The 18,825-nt window shown below is 57.2% G+C and overlaps 1 protein-coding gene across 1 annotated transcript in view; it reads right to left on the minus strand.

The window, feature by feature from the left end:
• Positions 1-2,210: 2,210 nt before the first annotated feature.
• SLC7A5 (solute carrier family 7 member 5) overlaps positions 2,211-18,825 on the minus strand; it is a gene marked incomplete at its 5' end in the record, with an annotated part of 36,258 nt that continues 19,643 nt past the window's right edge. The window contains 8 exon segments of the mRNA XM_006097361.3: positions 2,211-3,012; positions 4,381-4,558; positions 6,548-6,697; positions 7,793-7,889; positions 8,527-8,630; positions 9,626-9,749; positions 10,224-10,268; positions 10,970-11,075. Of these exon segments, the coding sequence (XP_006097423.1) occupies positions 2,957-3,012; positions 4,381-4,558; positions 6,548-6,697; positions 7,793-7,889; positions 8,527-8,630; positions 9,626-9,749; positions 10,224-10,268; positions 10,970-11,075 (860 nt within the window).

The following is an 18,825-nucleotide window of genomic DNA, read 5'->3' on the forward strand; positions in this document are numbered from 1 at the left end:
CCCCTTCCTCCCAGCCCAGCTGGCATGTCTCCTCCCTGACCTCCCGGGACTGGTCTTGGCAGCAACCAGTCACCTGTGGGCCAGCGGCCAAGCTCTTCCCACCTCGGGGCTTGGCCTCGACTTCAGTGTCCCTTCTAAGAGGCAGACTGGATTCTCCCTCTGCTCCTTGCCTCCCTCGCAGCTGTCACCAGTGAGCATGTTATCGGGGGCTCTGGCCACCTTGTTTGGCCTCCAGGAGGCTGTGTCAGTGAGTGAGTGAGATGGATCAACCCTCTCCAGGGGAGTCACACCCAGGCACATTCCTAGTCCCAATATTCGGCGCTGAAGGAAAGAACAGGAAGGCCACCAGCAGTAATTATAATTCTGATCATTTTTCTTTAAAAACAAACAAAAGCCCCACCCCACAAGAAAAACAGAACTCCCTACCCCTAACCAGCAAATGTTACAGGTTAGCCATTAACACGAGAAGAGAAAGACATTGAAGCCGCGCACGTCATTACAAGGTAGGGGTTTGTTGCTGGGCCAATGACAATGTCACAGTGACAGCACTGCCGTGGCGGGGACACCGACAGGGACACAAAGACAGCAACAACATGCCGGAGAAGCCAGGCTGAACTGGACCTGCAAATAAATAAACACGGCGCCGACAGCATCCTTACGTTACTGAGACCTTAGGACAAACTCGCACAGCAGGACACCTGAACAAATGCTAGCTGGTTACGCCGGGGTTTGGATAAAAAAATTAACCCTCCCAAATGCGAACGCTCGGGACACTTATCAGTAGAGTGGTCAGAAAGAGCAGAGACTCTGCCTTCCCAGATGCCAATGCGGCAGGGCCCGGGGTATCTGCAGGCAAGCACCTCAGGATGCAGCCCTGACCTCCCTGCCTCCTCAGGTGGGTCCCTGGGCGACACAGGCCCAGGAATCACAGAAGGGGCCCCCAAGCCACCCTCAGCAGAGGTCCCAGCCCAGACGCTGGGGAGAGCCACCCTCTAGAACTGCCTTTGACCTCTGTGGCTCCTCTAGCCCTCACCTCCACGTGGGAAGGGAATCCTGGGGCCCCAGTCTACCCCTGCAGGGGTGACTTGCCTCAATTGCCCATGACACACTGGGGGTTCCCACCCGTTTGCAGGCTGCTGAAGCAGATCACTGTAGGGAGGCCACCCAAGGACTGTCTGGTTTCCCATATCTACCCTCACAGCATCCCAAGTGCCCCCTGGAGCCCAGGTGGGTGGCAGCAGGCTGGATGCAGGCTGGATGGGCCATTCGAAGCTGAGCAATGAGGCCTGATGCCTGAGGGCTCAGTTCAACCTCCCCCTGGTCAGAGGCAAAGGCAGAGCCCCAGCACCTACGACGGGGCCTAGAGGACCTAACCTTAGCTGATGGTGCTTCCCAGGATGCCCAGACAGAGTGACAGCTCAGGTAAGCCAGCCTCAGCTGCCTCCTGAGGGGCGGGGAGCCACCACAGGAGCCACAAGGACAAGGCCTGCTAGTAGCCTCTCTGGAGAGGAGGGCAGGCATGCTGTGCTGCGAGCCAGACCCCTAGAGTCGGGCGGCCTCAGGAGCAGGTGCAGAGTTGGGGCACTGAGGAAGGCGTGGCTGTCCTCTGCTGACTGGGATCCAGTCTGGAGCAGGCCATGTTGGTGGCAGGAGGGGAGGAGGGCGCCCTGGCCAGGAGCTGGAAGCCAGCCCCAGACAGCCCCTGGGGGTTGCCATCCAGCCATGGAGGCCCATTCTGCGGACTCTGGGAGGGGCTGCCTTGGGGACCTGAATGAGAAGCCCATCAGGGGTCTTGGCATCTGCCTTCCTGTCACATCTCTTTCCAGGCCTCATGCCTGGGGCTTTGTCTGAGAGAACTAGAGCTGGCTCCCAAATGATGCAGCACAGGGCGGGAGGCAGCATCCGCGGGAGGCCCTCTCCACCGGAGATGCCCAATCCTCCTGCCTTTGTGCCTTTGCTCAGGCTGCCATGCAGGGCAGGAAGCACACCCAGGAGCCCATGGCAGCCTGAATGACAAGGGCCTAGCCCAGAAACCGGCCCTGCTCTGCTCCTCCTGGCAGGACCTCTAGGATCGTCAGATGCCCATGACCTCTACCAGGAGCTCCACCCAAACACCAGGCACAGGAACTGGCTCTTTCTGTGGAGCTGGGGCTGGTATCAGACTCCTCTCAAGCCCTTTGCTCTCCAACAAACCTCTCCAAAGACGGCTGTTCCAGTAAGACTTTCTCTTCTTTTTAGGGGTCAGGGAGGGAGGGATCGACCTCAGGTCTTTAAGGCAGAGACATAAGCCCAAGGTTAGTTTTCCCAATGTCACTACATCTACTAACCAAAAAAACAAAACACAAAACCTAAGGAAGCCAAGCACACATCTGTCAGTGCAAATCTGAGGCAGAGTCTCGGTAGCTTATTGGCAGCCGGAGTGTTCGGCTCTCAGAATCCCTCCTCCGCCTGAAGCTGGTGCTGGGGTCACACCCAACGCCAGGACCTGGTCCCTGAGGCACATCACGCTGCTGGCAGTGTTAAGGGACACGATTCTCCCTACCTGCCCCCCCCCATTTCTTTAAAAAATAATCATCTTGGTGGTGTCAACCTGACCCCAAAATTTAAGTTAAAAAATAATACAAAAGAAAAGGAGGAAAAACACACAAATAAACAAAGATGGGAAAGGACAAGGCCCAACATGGAAAAAGTCCGCGGTCTGTCAGAAGGCGCAGCCTCTTCTCAGTTCAACATTCGTGCCTCGCACTCTGGAGGAGGTATCGGTAGAAGTCCGTCTTCTGGGACTCAATTCGTACCAGTTTTCACAGTGGCCCTGGCACCTGACCTGGTGGAGGGACAGTGCGGGGCACTCAGCTGAGCTGCCTGGATGATGGGACGGGTCGCCTTTTAGGTGGGTGAGTTGTTTTAAAATGATCTTTGTGTATTTTCCATCCGCCAGCTTCTCGGCTCCTCTCTCTTATGTCTCCTGGGGGACCACTTGCATGAGCTTCTGGCAAAGAACTGTCGTGGAGACTGCAGGGGAGGGGAGAGCAGAGTTACCCGGGGGTCGTGCTATCATGTGCCTGGGGGCCAGGGGCACCAGGGAGTGCCGAGAGCTGCAGGTCACCCTCATGGCACCAGACCCCCAAGGTTGCAAGAGAAGCCAGAGACCCAGAACTTTATGTAAAACCTCCTGATCTGAAAATGTGTACACCAGGCTCAAGGGTCTCCCTCCTGGTGGGCACCAGCCTTCACTCCAGGTTGGCCGCAGAGGAACACCTGCTTCCTCCAGTGACTTTGTAAGTCACCCGGGGGGTGTGGCCAAGGAACTTGGCAATAGGTTGAGCACTGGCCCTGCCCATCACCCTGTTTCAGAACCCTGGGGTCATGGCAGCAGTAATCCTATATAATAAGAGAGGAACATGTTAAATAGCTGTTATGCCCTGAGGTGTAACGACCCAGTGCGTCAGGACCAGATCACGGATCAGCAGGAGGGTAGGCCAGAGAGGTACAAGCCAGCTGTGGAGAGCTACAGGAGCGGGCAGGGCAGCAAGCTATGAAGTGGGGGAGGGGGGAGAGGGGAGAGGGGTGGGAGGAGCTACAGGAGTGTGCAGGGCTACTAGTGGGATAATAAGTCCCGATGCTGAGGGCCCTTCCCGTGTATCCACACCCGGGCCACCGCCTGGCAGACACCCAGGGCCAGAATCAAGGCTGCCCCCACTGCCAGATGACAGCCACGTGCTGCAGTCCACAGAGGGAGTGGAGCAGGCGGGTGTGTGCCAGGGGCCCAGATGAACACTCTGTGGGGTGTGCTTTCAGGACACAGGGCTTGCATTAGGGTCTGGTGTGTTCTGCAAGATGATTAGTAGGGAGTCTAGCCTGGCCTGGAGGCTAAGGCCTGCTGAAAATGACTGACAGTGTTTCACATGTTCAGATCAGGAGGTTTCACATAAAGTCACGGGCAGGTAGCAATCAGAATTTGGAGAGCCACCAGGACATGGTGATTGGGGTGCAGGCTTGCAAACACCAGTGAGTGTGCCAGGAGCCGGCCATATTGAGAGCGGCCTCAGTATGGGCTCCACAGTGCAGAGATCCTGCTTTCTCCGCCTCTGCCTTTCTGGGTCAGCCTTGTGCTTAGGCTGGCGACAGCACTGGGATTTTGTTACTTGGCAAAAGTGGCCTGGTTTTCTGGAATCCCTTGTTCTGAGATTAGCTGGTGCCAAGCTGAGCGTCTTATCCCTGAAATACATGGGCCAGACGTCACCGCTAGACACGCCAAGTGCCTGAACGCCTGGCTAAGGGATTAGATGAGACAGCAGACAGCGTGCTGGGGTGGGGTGCTGGTGGACTGACAGGGAGGAGAGCGGCCCCAGCTGTCAGGCTGCATGAGGAGATACTCACAAATGCCCTGGAGGAGCCACTTGGGCTTGTTTTGCCACCGGACCCCGAGGAAGTAGACCGGGAGGCCGCTGAGGATTATGGCAAAGCCGATGCCACACTCAACGGGGGTCTTCCAGAAGGAGACGGCGATCAGGAACAGGCAGGCCAGGATGAAGAACACGGGGAGCGCCAGGTTCACCTGGGGACAGAGGGCAGAGCAATGGGCATCTGTTGCTCCCTTCCCACACCTCCCACGTCCTGTCATCACAGTCCTGTCCACTCCGTGGAAAGTGCTGCGTCCCCACCGCCCTCCTGACCTCGATGGAGTCATCTCCCCCATCAGGCCCACTTAGGCGCTCCCATGGGACCCCCCAGAGCACGCCAAGCCCATTCCTCCCACCTGGTCCAAGAACGGCTCCGACCTCCCGGAGCCGTCACTCGGGCCTGTCTCCCTCTTCAGCGTTTACCAGTCTGACCTGCCGGCTGGGGACTCTGGAGACCTGAAACCTTCCCCTGTTCTCCGTTTCCTCAGCACAAGGCGCCAGGCAGTAATTACCCAAAGCACAGACGTTGCCGACAGAAAACGCAAACAACCCTCGAGGCTTCCCAAGGTCAGGGCATGTGGGCCTTGCTGGCTCCCACATCACAGGGCAGAAACCCTGGCCCAGCACCCATTCACCAATGTCACCCAAGGTGGGGCATTTCTGGGAAGACCCTGGCACCCACTAATTAATAAGTGAGGGGCATCTGCCTTCTCAGAGAGCCTTTGTGAGGAGGCTGACTGCAGTCTGCACAGCACGGGCAGACCAGCCACAGAGGTGCCCCTGGCCCGGCCCAGCCCAGCCCGGCTCCAAGGACCATGTCCTGCTTCTGCATCTGGGTGGGCTTGTCTACACACAGACTTGGCCATCTGCCCACACACTGCAGATGAAGGGCAAGCCAGGGCCCCACATGGTCAGCCCACACTGCATGCCCCTCCCCAGCTCAAGTTAACAGTGAAACAAAGGCCCATCATGTGCCCAGGATAACACAGGACAGAGCCCACCACAGGCACAGGTGACATGGAGATATAACTCACCATGTGCCCAGGATAACACAGGACAGAGCCCACCACAGGCACAGGTGACATGGAGATATAACTCACCATGTGCCCAGGATAACACAGGACAGAGCCCACCACAGGCACAGGTCACATGGAGGTAGAACCCACCATGTGCCCAGGATAGCATGGAGGTAGAACCCACCATGTGCCCAGGATAGCATGGGGACGGAGCCCACGACAGTAGGGAGCAAGGTGCTCCAGGGCACTAAGGCTGCTCTGGTGCCCAAGAACCTCTTCAGGTCAGGGAAGCGGGCCCTGCTGCCTCTGTGGGCCTGCTGGGTGGGGCAGCAAGGGTGTGGCCCATGGACAGGTGTCTCTAGGCCAAATGCCACTAGGGACTGGACAAGGGACAACAGCCAGTGGCCACCATGAGTTCCTCCCTCTCTCTCCCTGACATGCTCACAGCGACGTGCTCACTGGGCTTCTCCAGCAGAAGCGTGGCTTCACTGGCCCGTGTTTTGAGAAACAAGGTCACCCTTGGGCAGCTGTCCCCCAAGAAGAGGGGCATTCACCTCAGGCCAGGCCCAGCTGGCACCTCAGCAGTCTAATGCTAAAACTCCTCCATTCAATGCGGCAGAGCTGGTCTTGGCCAGGTCTACACCCTACGGGCTCAGACGTCACCTCCCACCCACCACAAATGATCTCCCCCTCACACCCTTGGCAGCACCCCCTGAACACACATGGCCCCTACATCTCTGCCCACATGCCACCTTCTCAGGACCACCCAGCCATCCTGGTCAGCTGCCCCCTGGCCAGTTAGGCCCTCACCCTGCCCACCTGTCCACCCCACAGTGCTCATCACCTGCCCACTGGGCACTGAGGTTTCTTATTTATTGCCTCGCGCACCGGGACCCTCTACAGGAGGCATCCTGACCCCTGGTTCAGAGGGGAAATGGCAACTCCGAGAGGGACGGTGGCTTGCCCAGGCACAGGCCGGGAGGGCAGAACCAAGAGGCTGTGCAGAGCTGGCTCCTCACAAAGGCTGTCAGGGACACCTGGACCCCGTTTCTCCAGCGCATGACCCACCGAGCCCCCAGCTGTTGGGGGTGCGCCAGGCCTGGGCCGCCCACGCGGCTGGGCCCTCACCTTGATGGGCCGCTCCAGCTCAGGCTTCTTGTATCGGAGCCACAGCATCCCGATGATGGCCAGGGCCACACACAGCCAGTTGAAGAAGCTGAAGAAGTTGATGACGGAGAAGATGTCGTTGGAGAAGGCGTATAGCAGGGTCATGAGGCACTGCAAGCAGAGAGAGGGGGCAGCGTGAGCAGGAACAGGACGGCCTGGAGGATGGAGGCCACCGGCGCTGGGACACGTCTGCAAGGGCTGACAGCACTTGCGCACTCTTGCTTTAAAGGAAGACCTAGTTTGAGCAACACACGAGTTCTCAGAAAGCAAAGGCCCCACTGAGAGCGGGAAGGGAACGAAGGCCTAAACCCTGTACTCACTGCAGTGTTACCTGCAGAAGCAATGACTGGGAACCAACTAAGTACCCATTACAGAGCTCTCCCAGAACCCCAGCCACCGGGCACCCACAAGAGTTTCAAAACTCTTCCTCTTGGCTCCCTCGCCCTGGCTTGCAGCCCTGTGGACAAGCCCCCGTCCTGAGGAACCGAGGCCTCATGCTCACAGCCACGTGAGGGGCCATCCTGGAAGCGGCTCCTCCAGCCCCGGCCGAGCCTTCAGATGGGACGCAGCCCCGACCACCATCTTGTTACCACCTCACGAAGGATCCTGAACCAGGGCCACCCAGCTAAGCTGCCCAGAGTTCCTGACTCACGGACACAAAGAGACAGTGAATGCTTTCCGTTTCAGCTATTAAGTCCTGGGTGATCTGTTACAGAGCAATATAGAACTAATAAGATGTTAGGCAAGCTGAAGAGCAGCGTGCACGATGTGACGTCACTAGAAATCGCACGTCTGTTAACAGGCAAAGAGGGCCAGAGGCACGGAGCACGCAAAGCCGCCTGTGAACCGTGGCTCCCTGGGAGAACAGAGCAGAGCTTCTGCTCCACAGATGCTGGACTGTTTGAAGTTTTTTTTATAACTACCGTGTATTATTTTTGGAATTAAAAACTTAAACCAGTGCCCTTTGTTGTTCAGTGGAGCAGGCAGCAAGGGCACAATACAAGGAAACACTCTGCTAACTTATCTGCATCTCGGTCTCCACCTTGGTCTGCTGTCCAGTTGACACCAGGCAAAGGTGGGAGGGTGTCATGCAGATGGACCCTGGAGCCTCCCCTTCCCACCCCCCAGGAACACCCCAATCTTGTACTTTAATCCACTTGTAATCCTCCCGGGGAAGAAGGCCATCAGATGGTGCTGCCAGCTTACCGTGAACAGGAGGGAGGGCATGGGCGTCAGGAGCTCCGGGTGAATCATGGAGAGTACAGAGGGCAGGTGGCCCTCCCTGGACCCCACAAAGAACAGCCTGAGGACAGAAAAGCAGGTGGTCGGCCCCATCACCGAGCACCCAGGCAGGGGCCTCTCGGTCTCCCTGACCCACTCAGCTGGCAATGGGGAGCTCAGAGGCTTGCGCACCTGCAGTCCCCCTCCCCCTGGGCAGGGCACACAATGAACCCATGACAGTCTAGGACAGTGATGGCGAACCTATGACAAACGTGTCAGAGGTGACACACGAACTCTCATTTTTTTGGTTGATTTTTCTTTGTTAAATGGCATTTAAATATATAAAATAAATATCAAAAATATAAATCTTTGTTTTACTATGGTTGCAAATATCAAAAAATTTCTATATGTGACACGGCACCAGAGTTAAGTTAGGGTTTTTCAAAATGCTGACACACCGAGCTTAAAAGGTTCGCCATCACTGGTCCAAGACACTGCAGTTGTGTCACTTCTGGGCAGGGGAGAGTCCCTGGTTCCTTTACTTCTGTGTTACATGGATGTTTTGACAGCCACATATTACTCAATATAACAAACAGACACAACCTTTAAAGCTCATGTTAAAAAGCAGCATGCAGCACTGGCCCCCAGCTCAGCCTCCCTTCCGGTCCTGCCCTGGCTTCCACAGAGCCGAGTGGGGAGCGTGGTCCTGGGGGGCTCACCTGGAGGACGTGAAGAGGGACCCGTTGACAGAGCCGAAGCAGGACAGGCCCACAAAGACGGGGATGATCCAGGACATGACGCCCAGGTGGTAGTTCCCGAAGTCCTAGACAGATGGCGCACATAGTGAGCCCGGGCCCCTTGATGCCCAGCACGCGGCCCAGTCTGGCCCAGCCCCAGGCCACTTGTCTGCACGCGTCCCGCACACTCATGAGGATTCTGCGCACGTGACCCCCGGGGTCTGGATGTGAGGGATGTCCCGGGGACGGAGTCCTCTTTAGAACAACACTGGTGCCTGTTCCTCATCCCCACACACTGGCACCTCTCACCCTGGCATTACACCAGGTTGCCCAGGTGCCCGGCCTTTCCCGTCTGTGTCTGCTCTGCTAGGGAACACGGCTTTGTCTCTGGCTGGGCCCCCATCGCCGGACCCAGAGCAAGGCTCAGTGAGGATTTATTCAGAAGGTGGAATGGGTGGGCGCGCACCCTCACCTGCTGAAGTGGCTGTGAGGACACCATGGGAAGTGAGCCTACAGGGCCCGCAGGACATTCCAGCGCCCGCTCGTACTACTTAGGGCCCCACTGTGGTTTGGGAGGCTGATGAGCGCTCTGCTGCTGCCGGCATGGGGCCTGGGGATGCTGCTCTCCCCGCTCTGAACCTGTGTCCAGAACACCCAGCAGAGGTGGCTCAGGATGCATGTGGGCAGCGGGTGGGAGAAGGCCACCTGGCCTTTCATCCCAGTGCTGGGGTTCAGGCCTCACTTACAAGGACTGGACCTTCCAAATCACCACAATACCGCCCCCAGTACTTGACTTTTAAAATGACTGAGGCCCAGATGACCACAGGCTGATTTTTAAAACTGGCCCAGGGTGTGGCCTGGGCATCAATACTTTTAAAGGCCCCTGTGATCCTCACGGGCAGCCAGGGTTGTGAGTCAGCACCCTGCACTCTCTGGCTTGGCGGCACAGCTCAACCCCTCCACACAGGAGAGTGGTTTGCAGCCCAGGGGCCTGGTCTGCTCCATATCACAGGCTCAGGGCGGCAGGGCTGGGCCTTGGTCTCTCGGCAACCTGCGCAAACACTGGCAGGTGGCATCTTACCACGGCCACAGCCTCTGACGACAGCATCTGCTCAGTGGACAGCGTGGTGAAGTAGGCCAGGTTCGTCAGCACGTACACCAGGGTGACGATGGGGAGGGAGATGATGATGGCCAGGGGCAGGTTTCTGGAAGGAACGAAAGGGCACATCATCAAAGCGCAGCTCCAGGCGGAACCAGCCCCGATGGCTCTCTAATACACAGGTCTGGTCCTGGGCCTCACTGCGTGGGGGAGGTGTGACAGAGAGGCTGTTGCCAGCACCGGTCCCTGGCACTGGAAGCTGGCGCCTGGGGTTGGGCAGCTATGTGAACCTGGGTTAGTGACTCGACCCTGGTCTCAGCTCCCCATCTGTCAGATGCTTCACGTCCTCCAGGTATTGATGCCCAGATTTCCTGCTTATTCTAAGGGGAAATCATGTTCAAGGTCACACAGTGCCCCCTCACCCCAGCCTGATCCTAACCCAGGGCCCCTCCCGAAAAGCCCTGCACTGCTTTCATCTGAGATAGGGCTGGGCCCCATGGATGAATTCTTAGGCAGAACCGACTTCTTCCTTCTCTCACATTAAAATAACAACAAACAATGTCTCTGTTCACACACATACCTGTAGGGGTTGATCATCTCCTCTGTGACAAGATTCAAGTAATTCCTAGAAGTTAGAGGGCAGAGTTTAAGTATACATCCCCCCCACAGTTCTTAGGGGGAAAAGAACAGATTTCAGGGGGAGCCCCTGCTGGCTGTTCTGGGCCAGTGGAGGAGGCCCCTCACCCACCACCTGGGGCCCCGCTAGTGAGCAGCTGGGGGCAAGAGCCCAATCCTGCTCCCGTGGGAAAATCCTAACCCCTGCAGGCCTGTCCTCTCAATTGGCCCTGTCCTCTCTCTGACCCGCCCGCCAGCACCTTCACCACCTGCCCACCCACCACACGGCAGCCATTCTTGTGGCCCAGTATAATCTGGCTGGAGTGGGGCCCAGCGGGGACCCAGCAGGAAGGAAAGTGTGTGTGTGTGTGGTGGGGGGAGCGGGGAGGCGCGAAGTTGTAGGCAGGCACTCCGCTCCTGGTGAGGGGGAAGCTGAGAACCACCAGGCCCAGCCTTTTAAGCTCAAATGCTTCACTCTCCTCAGCAAAGGCTTATCTACAGGACCGCCTTGCCAGGAGCCCAGACACAGTGGAGAAAAGCCAGGCTGCTGCGCTGTCCTCTCTGTGCTTTCTCGGGATGCGTCGGGTTCGAGCAGCTCTGAGACTCTCAAAAACTGCCCAGGGGGGTGGCCGAGAGATTCAGATTTCTGGACACCTCAGGGCCTGCTCCGTGTGCCCCAAGGCCCAGGGAACCAGACATTCTGAAACGTACCATCCCCCATAGGCAAAGAGGCCGCTGTACAACGCCAACACGATGTTCCCCACGTTCAGTTTGGTGCCTTCAAATGAGAACTTGGGATCCAGATTGGACACATTACCTGGCAAAGGCCAAACAGACAGAAAGGTATGCTGTGTTAGAGAGGGCTGCCCAGGGGTCATGCCGCAAGTTCCAAAACGTTCCTGGAGCAAATTACAGTAACAAACAACAATACTGGGGTGAAAGCTTTCCACTGTTACAAATTAAATGCACCTGCTGAGCCACTGACGCACACATTCCTGACTCGCCCTGGGCCAGGAGCCCCAGCAAGGTGAGCATGATCTTGCCGTGACGTGGAGGAATGTGGTCTTTAAGGGGCCCCTAGTCCACCCGAAAGGGACGGCAGCCCAGGCAGATGCAGGGACATGTCAGGAGGGAGGGGCTGACAAGCCCTGATCACCTCAGAGGGTGGTCCCTGCAGGTCAGGGGGATTTGGGTTTGAGCTTCACTCTAGCCCTTAGTGCCCAGAGAATCAAGAGCTGCTGAACCCAAACCAGGCTTCTCGTGTGTGCGATGGAACTCTTGAATGCCACCTCCTCATGGTGCTGTGAGCACAAAAAGACCTGAAAACGACTTAGACCCTGGAACATGGCAGGGACTGAGCTGAACAAGAGGCCAGGGTGGACCCTCCCTGCCTCTGCCAGCTCCTGGGGGCTCCAGGCATCCTTGGCTTGTGGCTACGTCACCAGTCTCTGCCTTTTTCCTCACACAGCCTTCTCCTTGTGCATCCTCTTCCATCTCCTATAAGGATACTCGTTGGATTTAGAGCCCGCCCTAATCTAGGATGGTCTCATCTTAACCTTTACTTTGATTACATCTGAGTATTTTCCAAATAAAGGCACATTCGCAGGTTCCAGTGGACATGTGTTTTGGGGGTCACCATTCAGCCCAGTACAGTAGGCACTGTGAAATGTGGGTGCCTCAGAAAGGTCCCTAGGAAAGTTTCTGGCCCTTTCTGAGTCTCAGTTATATCATCATAAAATGGTCCAGGAACACTTAGGCCTGGAAAGACTCACTCTGTGAGGAGGGGCCAGCCCACCAGCCGGTGCCGACAGACACATGCCAGGAGTCAGGTGGCTGGCTCTCCACTCTCCACTGATGAGGGTCACCTGGCCCATGGGTTTTTAGTGCCCGACTCCCCTGGCTCTGGGGGTGGGTGCGGCACAGGCATGCACCTCTTAGGAGGGCTTCAGACAACAGCAAAGGCGCCAATGGGATCGGAGGCACCAGCTTGCCTCCTGCCCACTGATGCTGAGGGAGCAAGTTGAACTCTTGGTCGGGTGCAGATGTTAGCTTGGGAACTGTTTCTGATCCAGTCCTGTGGCTTTACCTGTGGGGGTCTGTGTGTCTGTGTCCCCATCCTGCTGAGCACTCGCTGCCCAGGAGGCCCCAGGGGTGCACAGTGGTCAGCAGGTTCCTGGTGGGGCAAAGGGGTGAGGGGAGCTCATGGGGGCCCAAGGCCTCCAAGGGAGTCTATGCCTTCCATGAGGGTGACAGCCTCAGTCACCCTGAAACAGGACAGGGTGACAGCATGTGAGGTTTGCAAAGGGAACTGTGGAAGGGAGGTTCCGTAACACCTGTCATTTAGCTAATTGAAGCCTGCACTTCAAAGCTGCACCGATTTCCTGTGGAAAACACTGCGGGGGGGGGGGGGGCGCAGTTATCTAAGGGTCCATCTTATCCTGGACACTGAATTCTGTCCCGGAGCTTATCTGTCCCATCCCTGCAGGTATGCTCAGGACTTGAATCTCCCACTGACGTGGGGGATGGGCCTGGGATCCACAAGCTCCCCTCACCCTGCCCACAAGGCCATGGTCTTGTGACCAGAACAGGCTCCAGGGTAGTTGGCACCTCATCCCTTGAACTGCCTGCACATGATCTGTCTTGGAGGCCTGGTCCCAGGACTGTTTGGTCACAGGGTGGTCAGCAGGCCTGGCCCCAGGAAGGCCTGGTCCCGGGGTGGTCAGAGGCCTGGCCCCAGGTGATCAGCAGAGCAGGTGTGTGGTGCAGTGCTTGGAGCCAGCTCAGGACAGGGCACCCTTCAAGAGCACCTCAGGAGAGCTCCCTCCGGTGCTCTCTCTGGAATGTGCGTTCCTTTGCGCCTGCAGAGTCCTGCCTATCCCAGGGGCTTGCCCACATACTTCTGTGGGGAGGGAGGATGAGCATCTGTCCTCTAGTCAGGGAAACTGGGGGTCAGGCCTCCTGCCCAGGGGTGTGGGAACCTGCTGGCATGCAGTTGGTCTGGGATCATGAGGACAGTCCCTTTGAATGCCCAGCCAGGTGACGGGCCTCACCTCCCCAGGATGCTACAGGTGCCCCTAGAGTCTGAAGGAGCTGCCCAGGGCTGCTCCTATTGGCTTAGATCTCCAATAGTTTACATATCCCACCCCCAACTCCCCAACAGGTTGCTGCTGTGTCAGACTCTTATAACTACTTCTGCACCACTAAAGGTCTTTCATGATAAAGGTTCCTTACAAGTATGCAAGCTTGCCTTGAGTTTAAAATTTTCTCAGTTACCTGCCTCATTTTCCTATTAGGATATACTTTTATACCTCCTGTTTATTATTCAGATTAGATATTTCTTTTCCCATATTCTGGGATACAGATTTTGGTGCAATTGTGAAAGGTGGCTCCCACCTCAAAGACGATCCTGAACGCGTGTGCTGGAGACACTGCTGCACCGGCATGGCTGCCACACTTGCTAAGGATAAAATTCAAGGCCCGAAATACAGCCTGGGGCTTTCAGGCATGGACTGAATGTTTTCAGCCCCGAGGCCTGGGTGGCTTCAATGTTTTCATCAAGGGATTATCAGCTCAGTTCTGACAGGTAAAGGCGGACATCTCCCTGAGCCAGTCATGCTGGGGACTAAACTTCCTGCTGTGCGATGGTATTTTCCAGGACTTACAGCTCGATTTTGCAGCCTCTGAAACCCCAGGTAAATAAATACTACTACTAGCTGCTCTGACCAATGCAGATGGAAGCAGCTCACTGGGCTGGACCTGGGGCCTCAGCCAGGCCTCTCCCAACCAGCCCATGATGCTTCCATTCCTAGGACAGGTGTGGCTGGGGTAACCTGCCGGGACCTCCCTCAGTTGTCCACGGCCTCACTCCCAAAGCCCTTGGAGGAAAGCACACGTCCAGCACCTCCAGTCCCTACAACTTGAGCTTGGCCAGCAGACCTCCCACTTCTCTCCTGGCATGGGGTGGGGTGGGGCGGGGTGGGTGCGGGGAGAACTGGCAAAGCTCAGTCAAGGACTCAGCTAGTTGGGACCCCAATCAACCTGCTACAAGTTCCCGAGCTGCCCTCTGCCCTGTCACCTCACTGTTTCCCACCTGGCACGGGCACAGTGTACCGCACTGAGGACCAGGGACGGAGGGAATGATCCGAGAGTGAGCTGCTGCCCCGAGGCAGAGCTCCGGGTTTGCTCAGCCTGTCTCTGCTGGATCTGGCCCAAACCAGAGACCCACAGCTCTACCAGGCACCTGACCAATTGCTGGCTGAGCATGCTGCCCCTCTCACTGGGCGCCACGAAGAGGGCGCCAGGTCTGCTGGCTCCACTGGGCACTGGGCCCGGCCCCCACGGGGCTGGCACAGCCAGGAGCTCAGGGATGATGGCTCAGTAGCGGCTCTGCCTGCTCTCGCCTTCGGGTCTGAGGACTGCCTGCCTGTTTCTAGGGGAGCAAGAAGCAAGTGAGGCCGTCAAACCTCCATTTAATGATGTGCATTAGCAGCTGCTCTATGTCCAGTGGCCCCCATAGTAGAGACCAGAGATGGTACCTTCTCAGGGGGAGGGCAGACTCTGGACTCTATACAGCGGTTTTCAACTGCCCACCCACCCCAGCAACCAGGGCACATGCCGTGACGTGTGGAGACATTAGATGATGTCATGCTGAGACCCCACTCTAGATGATGCTGGGCCCATGTGCCACCACTCCCCAAGCCAGAGCAGATCCACTAACCGTTCCCAGTCCTCTTTCTCATGGACCCCAAACTGGGGCCCAATCTTTGTTTCAACACAGAGCTCCAGGCACAGGCAGACACAGATGAATGACTCACAGTCCCCCCACTTGAGCTCTAGCCTCACAGCCCCCCTCCTGCCGTTGCCTGGGAAGGCAGGACAGGAGCAGTTCAGGACCTCCCGCAGGGACCAGGGGCACAGGGGTATGGGAACCCCAGGACCCCACAGTATGATGCTGATGGCTCCTGTCACACTACAGAGTGCCCTGTGCCACCACCTCTTTTCTGGGGGCTCTTCTGCAACCTCAAAGCCGCCTCTAACTTGCATTCTCCACCCTGGAGGCCCTTGCACCTCAGTCTGCCTTCCTCATCCTAAAATGCAGCCATTAACAGCATCTCCCAGGAGGGCCACCAGGAATGAGAAAACTAACAGCCAGATTGGCAAGTTGCAATGTCACAGACTGTGCTGGGAACCAGAGTAATAGGGGTGGGAGCTTTCAAAAGGCCCTGGGGAACTGATTTTAGAGAAAACCAGCCCAAATTACTGTCACGCAGACATGGGAACCACCATTGACCCAGGAATGGGGAGGAAATCTCCCACGCTCAGAGAAGCTTCCTCAATAGAAGAAGCCTGGGAGGGCACCCATCGTCATGTGCATGTAGGGACAGGACCAGGATCCGTCCTTCCTCCACTACCCAGTTCCCGAAGCAGAGGACAAACAGCTGCCTACAGTCCCTGCATCCCTGAGGCCTCCCCTGGCCTCTGTGCACCGGGGAAGGCCTGGTCAAATGATCAGCAGGGCTCTGCCTGGGCCCCAGGCCTGAGAAACCCACACATGGTTGCTCACATCTCCGATCTGGGGATGCATGTCCAGAGCCTCAGGGCTGACCAGGTCGGCCCCCACCCAGTGCTTCCCCTCCTGTGACAGCCTGAGGAGGGTGAGGGCTCAGCCAGCCAATGGGCACCCCTCTCAGGACCGGACTCAGGACCCCGACTATGAAGAAGTCATTCCCCTAACTGGGGGAGCACTCACCACTGGAACCTTCGGCCTTCGGTCCCACTCTTACCCTCTGGGGCCCCATGTGATGGGCATTTACATCATGGAGTGTGCTGAGCAGAATTCATGGCCCCTAGAACCCCAGAATGTTACTGATCGGGAAAAGGTTCTTTGCAAATGTAACTAAGGTTAAGAATTTCAAGATGAGATCATGGATCAGGGTGGGCCCGAAATCCCATGAAAGTGTCATTAAAAGACACGAAAAAGGAGACACAGGAAGAGGCCACGTGAGGATGAAGGCAGAGGTGAGCGATGATGCCACAAGCCAAGGAACCACCAGAAGCTGGAAGAGACCAAGAAGGACCCTCCTCTACAGGTTTCAGAGGGAGCACGGCCCTCGTTGTAGACGTCTGGCCTCCAGAATGTGGGAGGGAAACGTGTTTGGTCCCCCCGCTTTGTGTCATTTGCTACAGCAACGCCAAGCTCTCTGCAGAGACCAACCAGGCCTTGCTCCACTCGGGTCAGACCTCCTGGTGTCTACGCTGTGCTCACAGTCACCGTCAGGATGTGGTGGAACAGCCATGGCCTTGGATTCTGCTTCGCAATCACAGGCCAAGCGAACAGGTGCTTGGCCTCAGGATCACGCTCTGTAAAGTGGGCTGACCACACCAGGGGGCTGTGGCGCCCGAGCCCCATCTGGTTAGACAGCTGTGTTCCCTTAGAAGGCTCAGGGAGAAAGCACAGATACCGGCACCCTCGGGGGGCCACACCCCCTGGCCGGCTCACTGGGGCTCCCGTTTTCCCATCCGTCTCCCCACCCTGGGCTGAGTGACTGGGTCCAGTCCTGCTCTACTTTGGCTCTGCCTGACGTCTGGGAGCAGTGAATCCGGGTTTGGGGCGGCCGAGGGGAGGACAGCTCATTCACCATGGCCACCACCCATCCATGGTGTAGTCTTTTAAACGCTTGGTGGAGCCAGCCGCTTGGCCTCAGGATCATCTTCAAGCCTCAAATCCCAATTGGAAAGAACCCTCTTCTGAGGGTCCTGGAGACCCCTGAGAACCGTGCTAGCAAAGGGCTTTGTGGCTGCACCCCCATTCTTGCCGCAGCTCTGGCCCTAACTGCTCTGTCCGTGCAGCTGACCACCGAGGGCGCAGTGAGCTGAGGGCGGCAGTGGGAAAGAGCCCAACTTCCAGGCCTTTGATTTCATCCCCAAGGGCAGCACACAAAGCATGTGACTGCAAATCCGTTATGATTCGGGATGCCAAATTAGCACGGGCCGTGCAGGCCCCATGGAAGGGGTCAATTAAAAATTATCAAAGAACACCCACAGGAAAAGCAACCAACCCTCCCTCTATCGTGGCTTCACAGCCACAAGTGCTCTCACGGCGGCAGGAGGTGGTGGTGGGGCTCCCATATCTACCATCTGACCTCCGCTGTGGGCACTTCAGAGGGGCAGACTGGCCATGGTGGGGAGGGGCCTTGAGGCCCCATCCCTGTCTCCTGGGGCACAGGGCCTGGTGCAGAGAACAGAACCCTAGCCCTTCGCCCCTCCGCTGTTACAGTGTCCACGGTCTCAGAGTGACCTTGATCCCCGATGGATTCTGTCACTGGTGGGACCCGGGAGCACTTGCTATGCTGATCTCTTCCCAGCAAGGGAGGACAGCCCTTCACTGGCCACTGAGGTGCCTCGAAACATTTCATAACAGCAAGAGATGGCCCCAGGTGTCCTGGGGGCTGCTGTTGCTAGTGCTGCCATTTCAGATTAGGAAACTGAGGCTCCAATAAATAAAGGGACCTGCCCAAGGGGGGCTGCACAATTATGCAATCTGTTGTGTAACTGCTCAAGGAGGCCCTCCCAGCCTGGCCTCTTTGCGTGGGCCTTTCCCACCACCTCCCCTGTGAAGCCCCACACCGAGCTCTTGGGTGGGACAGAGGGGGCCTTCTCTGGAGGGAGCTCACATCCCTGCACACGGTTCCCACCAATACGGGCCATGTGGGTCGCTGACACTGCTACGTGGGACTGGACAGGCCACTGCATCTCTGAGCCCCAGCCCAATAACCTAAGATCCAAATGCAAACTGTAAAGTGACTCAAAGACCAGTCTCTAGCCCTGGGAGCACGCTGTCATTCACAGGCCTGCCTGGGCCTTCCCTACTGCAAGGCTGCTCCCAGCCAGCAGCATCTCCTGTGCTTTCTCGACCTCCCAACCCCCAGTAACTGTGGGACAGTACTGGACATAGGAGACAATCAACTCAGGACCTAAGTGCCTTTGTTCCAGGTGCTAACCACACCAGGTCTCCCGGCACTTGGGGACAATGTCCTAGTGGCTGGGCGAGCTCGTGTGAGCTGCCAGGGAAGCTGGAGGGCCAGGCCCTGGTGAAGGGGACAGGTCTCCTCCCGTCACTTCCTACCGGAGGGCATCCTGCTCAGATACAACGTGGGAGGGCAAGGCAGCGTTTTTGTGGAACCTTTTATCTGCACAATTATGCAATCTGTTGTGTAACTGCTCAAGGAGACACGAGTTGTTCTCCCACCGGATGCCACAGCCCGAGCAAACCCACAAGGGCCCCATTGTGTGTCCTCCAGAAGGGACCTGGGCATGAGGGATGAGCCTTCCGCACTCCACTCTCACCCTCCAGCCTTGGAAAAACTGCTCTGCTTTGGGAATGGCCTGATCTCGGGGCTGGACCTTGTAGGGTGTCATAGGTAAGAGGCTGACAGACAAAAGAAAAAGGGAAAAGCAGGTGGAGGCGGCTGGCAGGTATGTCCTGAGCTGAAAAGTGCCCGCTGCCTACCCTGTCCACCTGCTTCTCTCCGTGGCCTCCCCATTCCAAGCCCTTCCCACCCACACTT

The sequence above is a fragment of the Myotis lucifugus genome, unplaced genomic scaffold (assembly GCF_000147115.1).
Source record: "Myotis lucifugus unplaced genomic scaffold, Myoluc2.0 scaffold_198, whole genome shotgun sequence".
NCBI lineage: Eukaryota > Metazoa > Chordata > Mammalia > Chiroptera > Vespertilionidae > Myotis > Myotis lucifugus.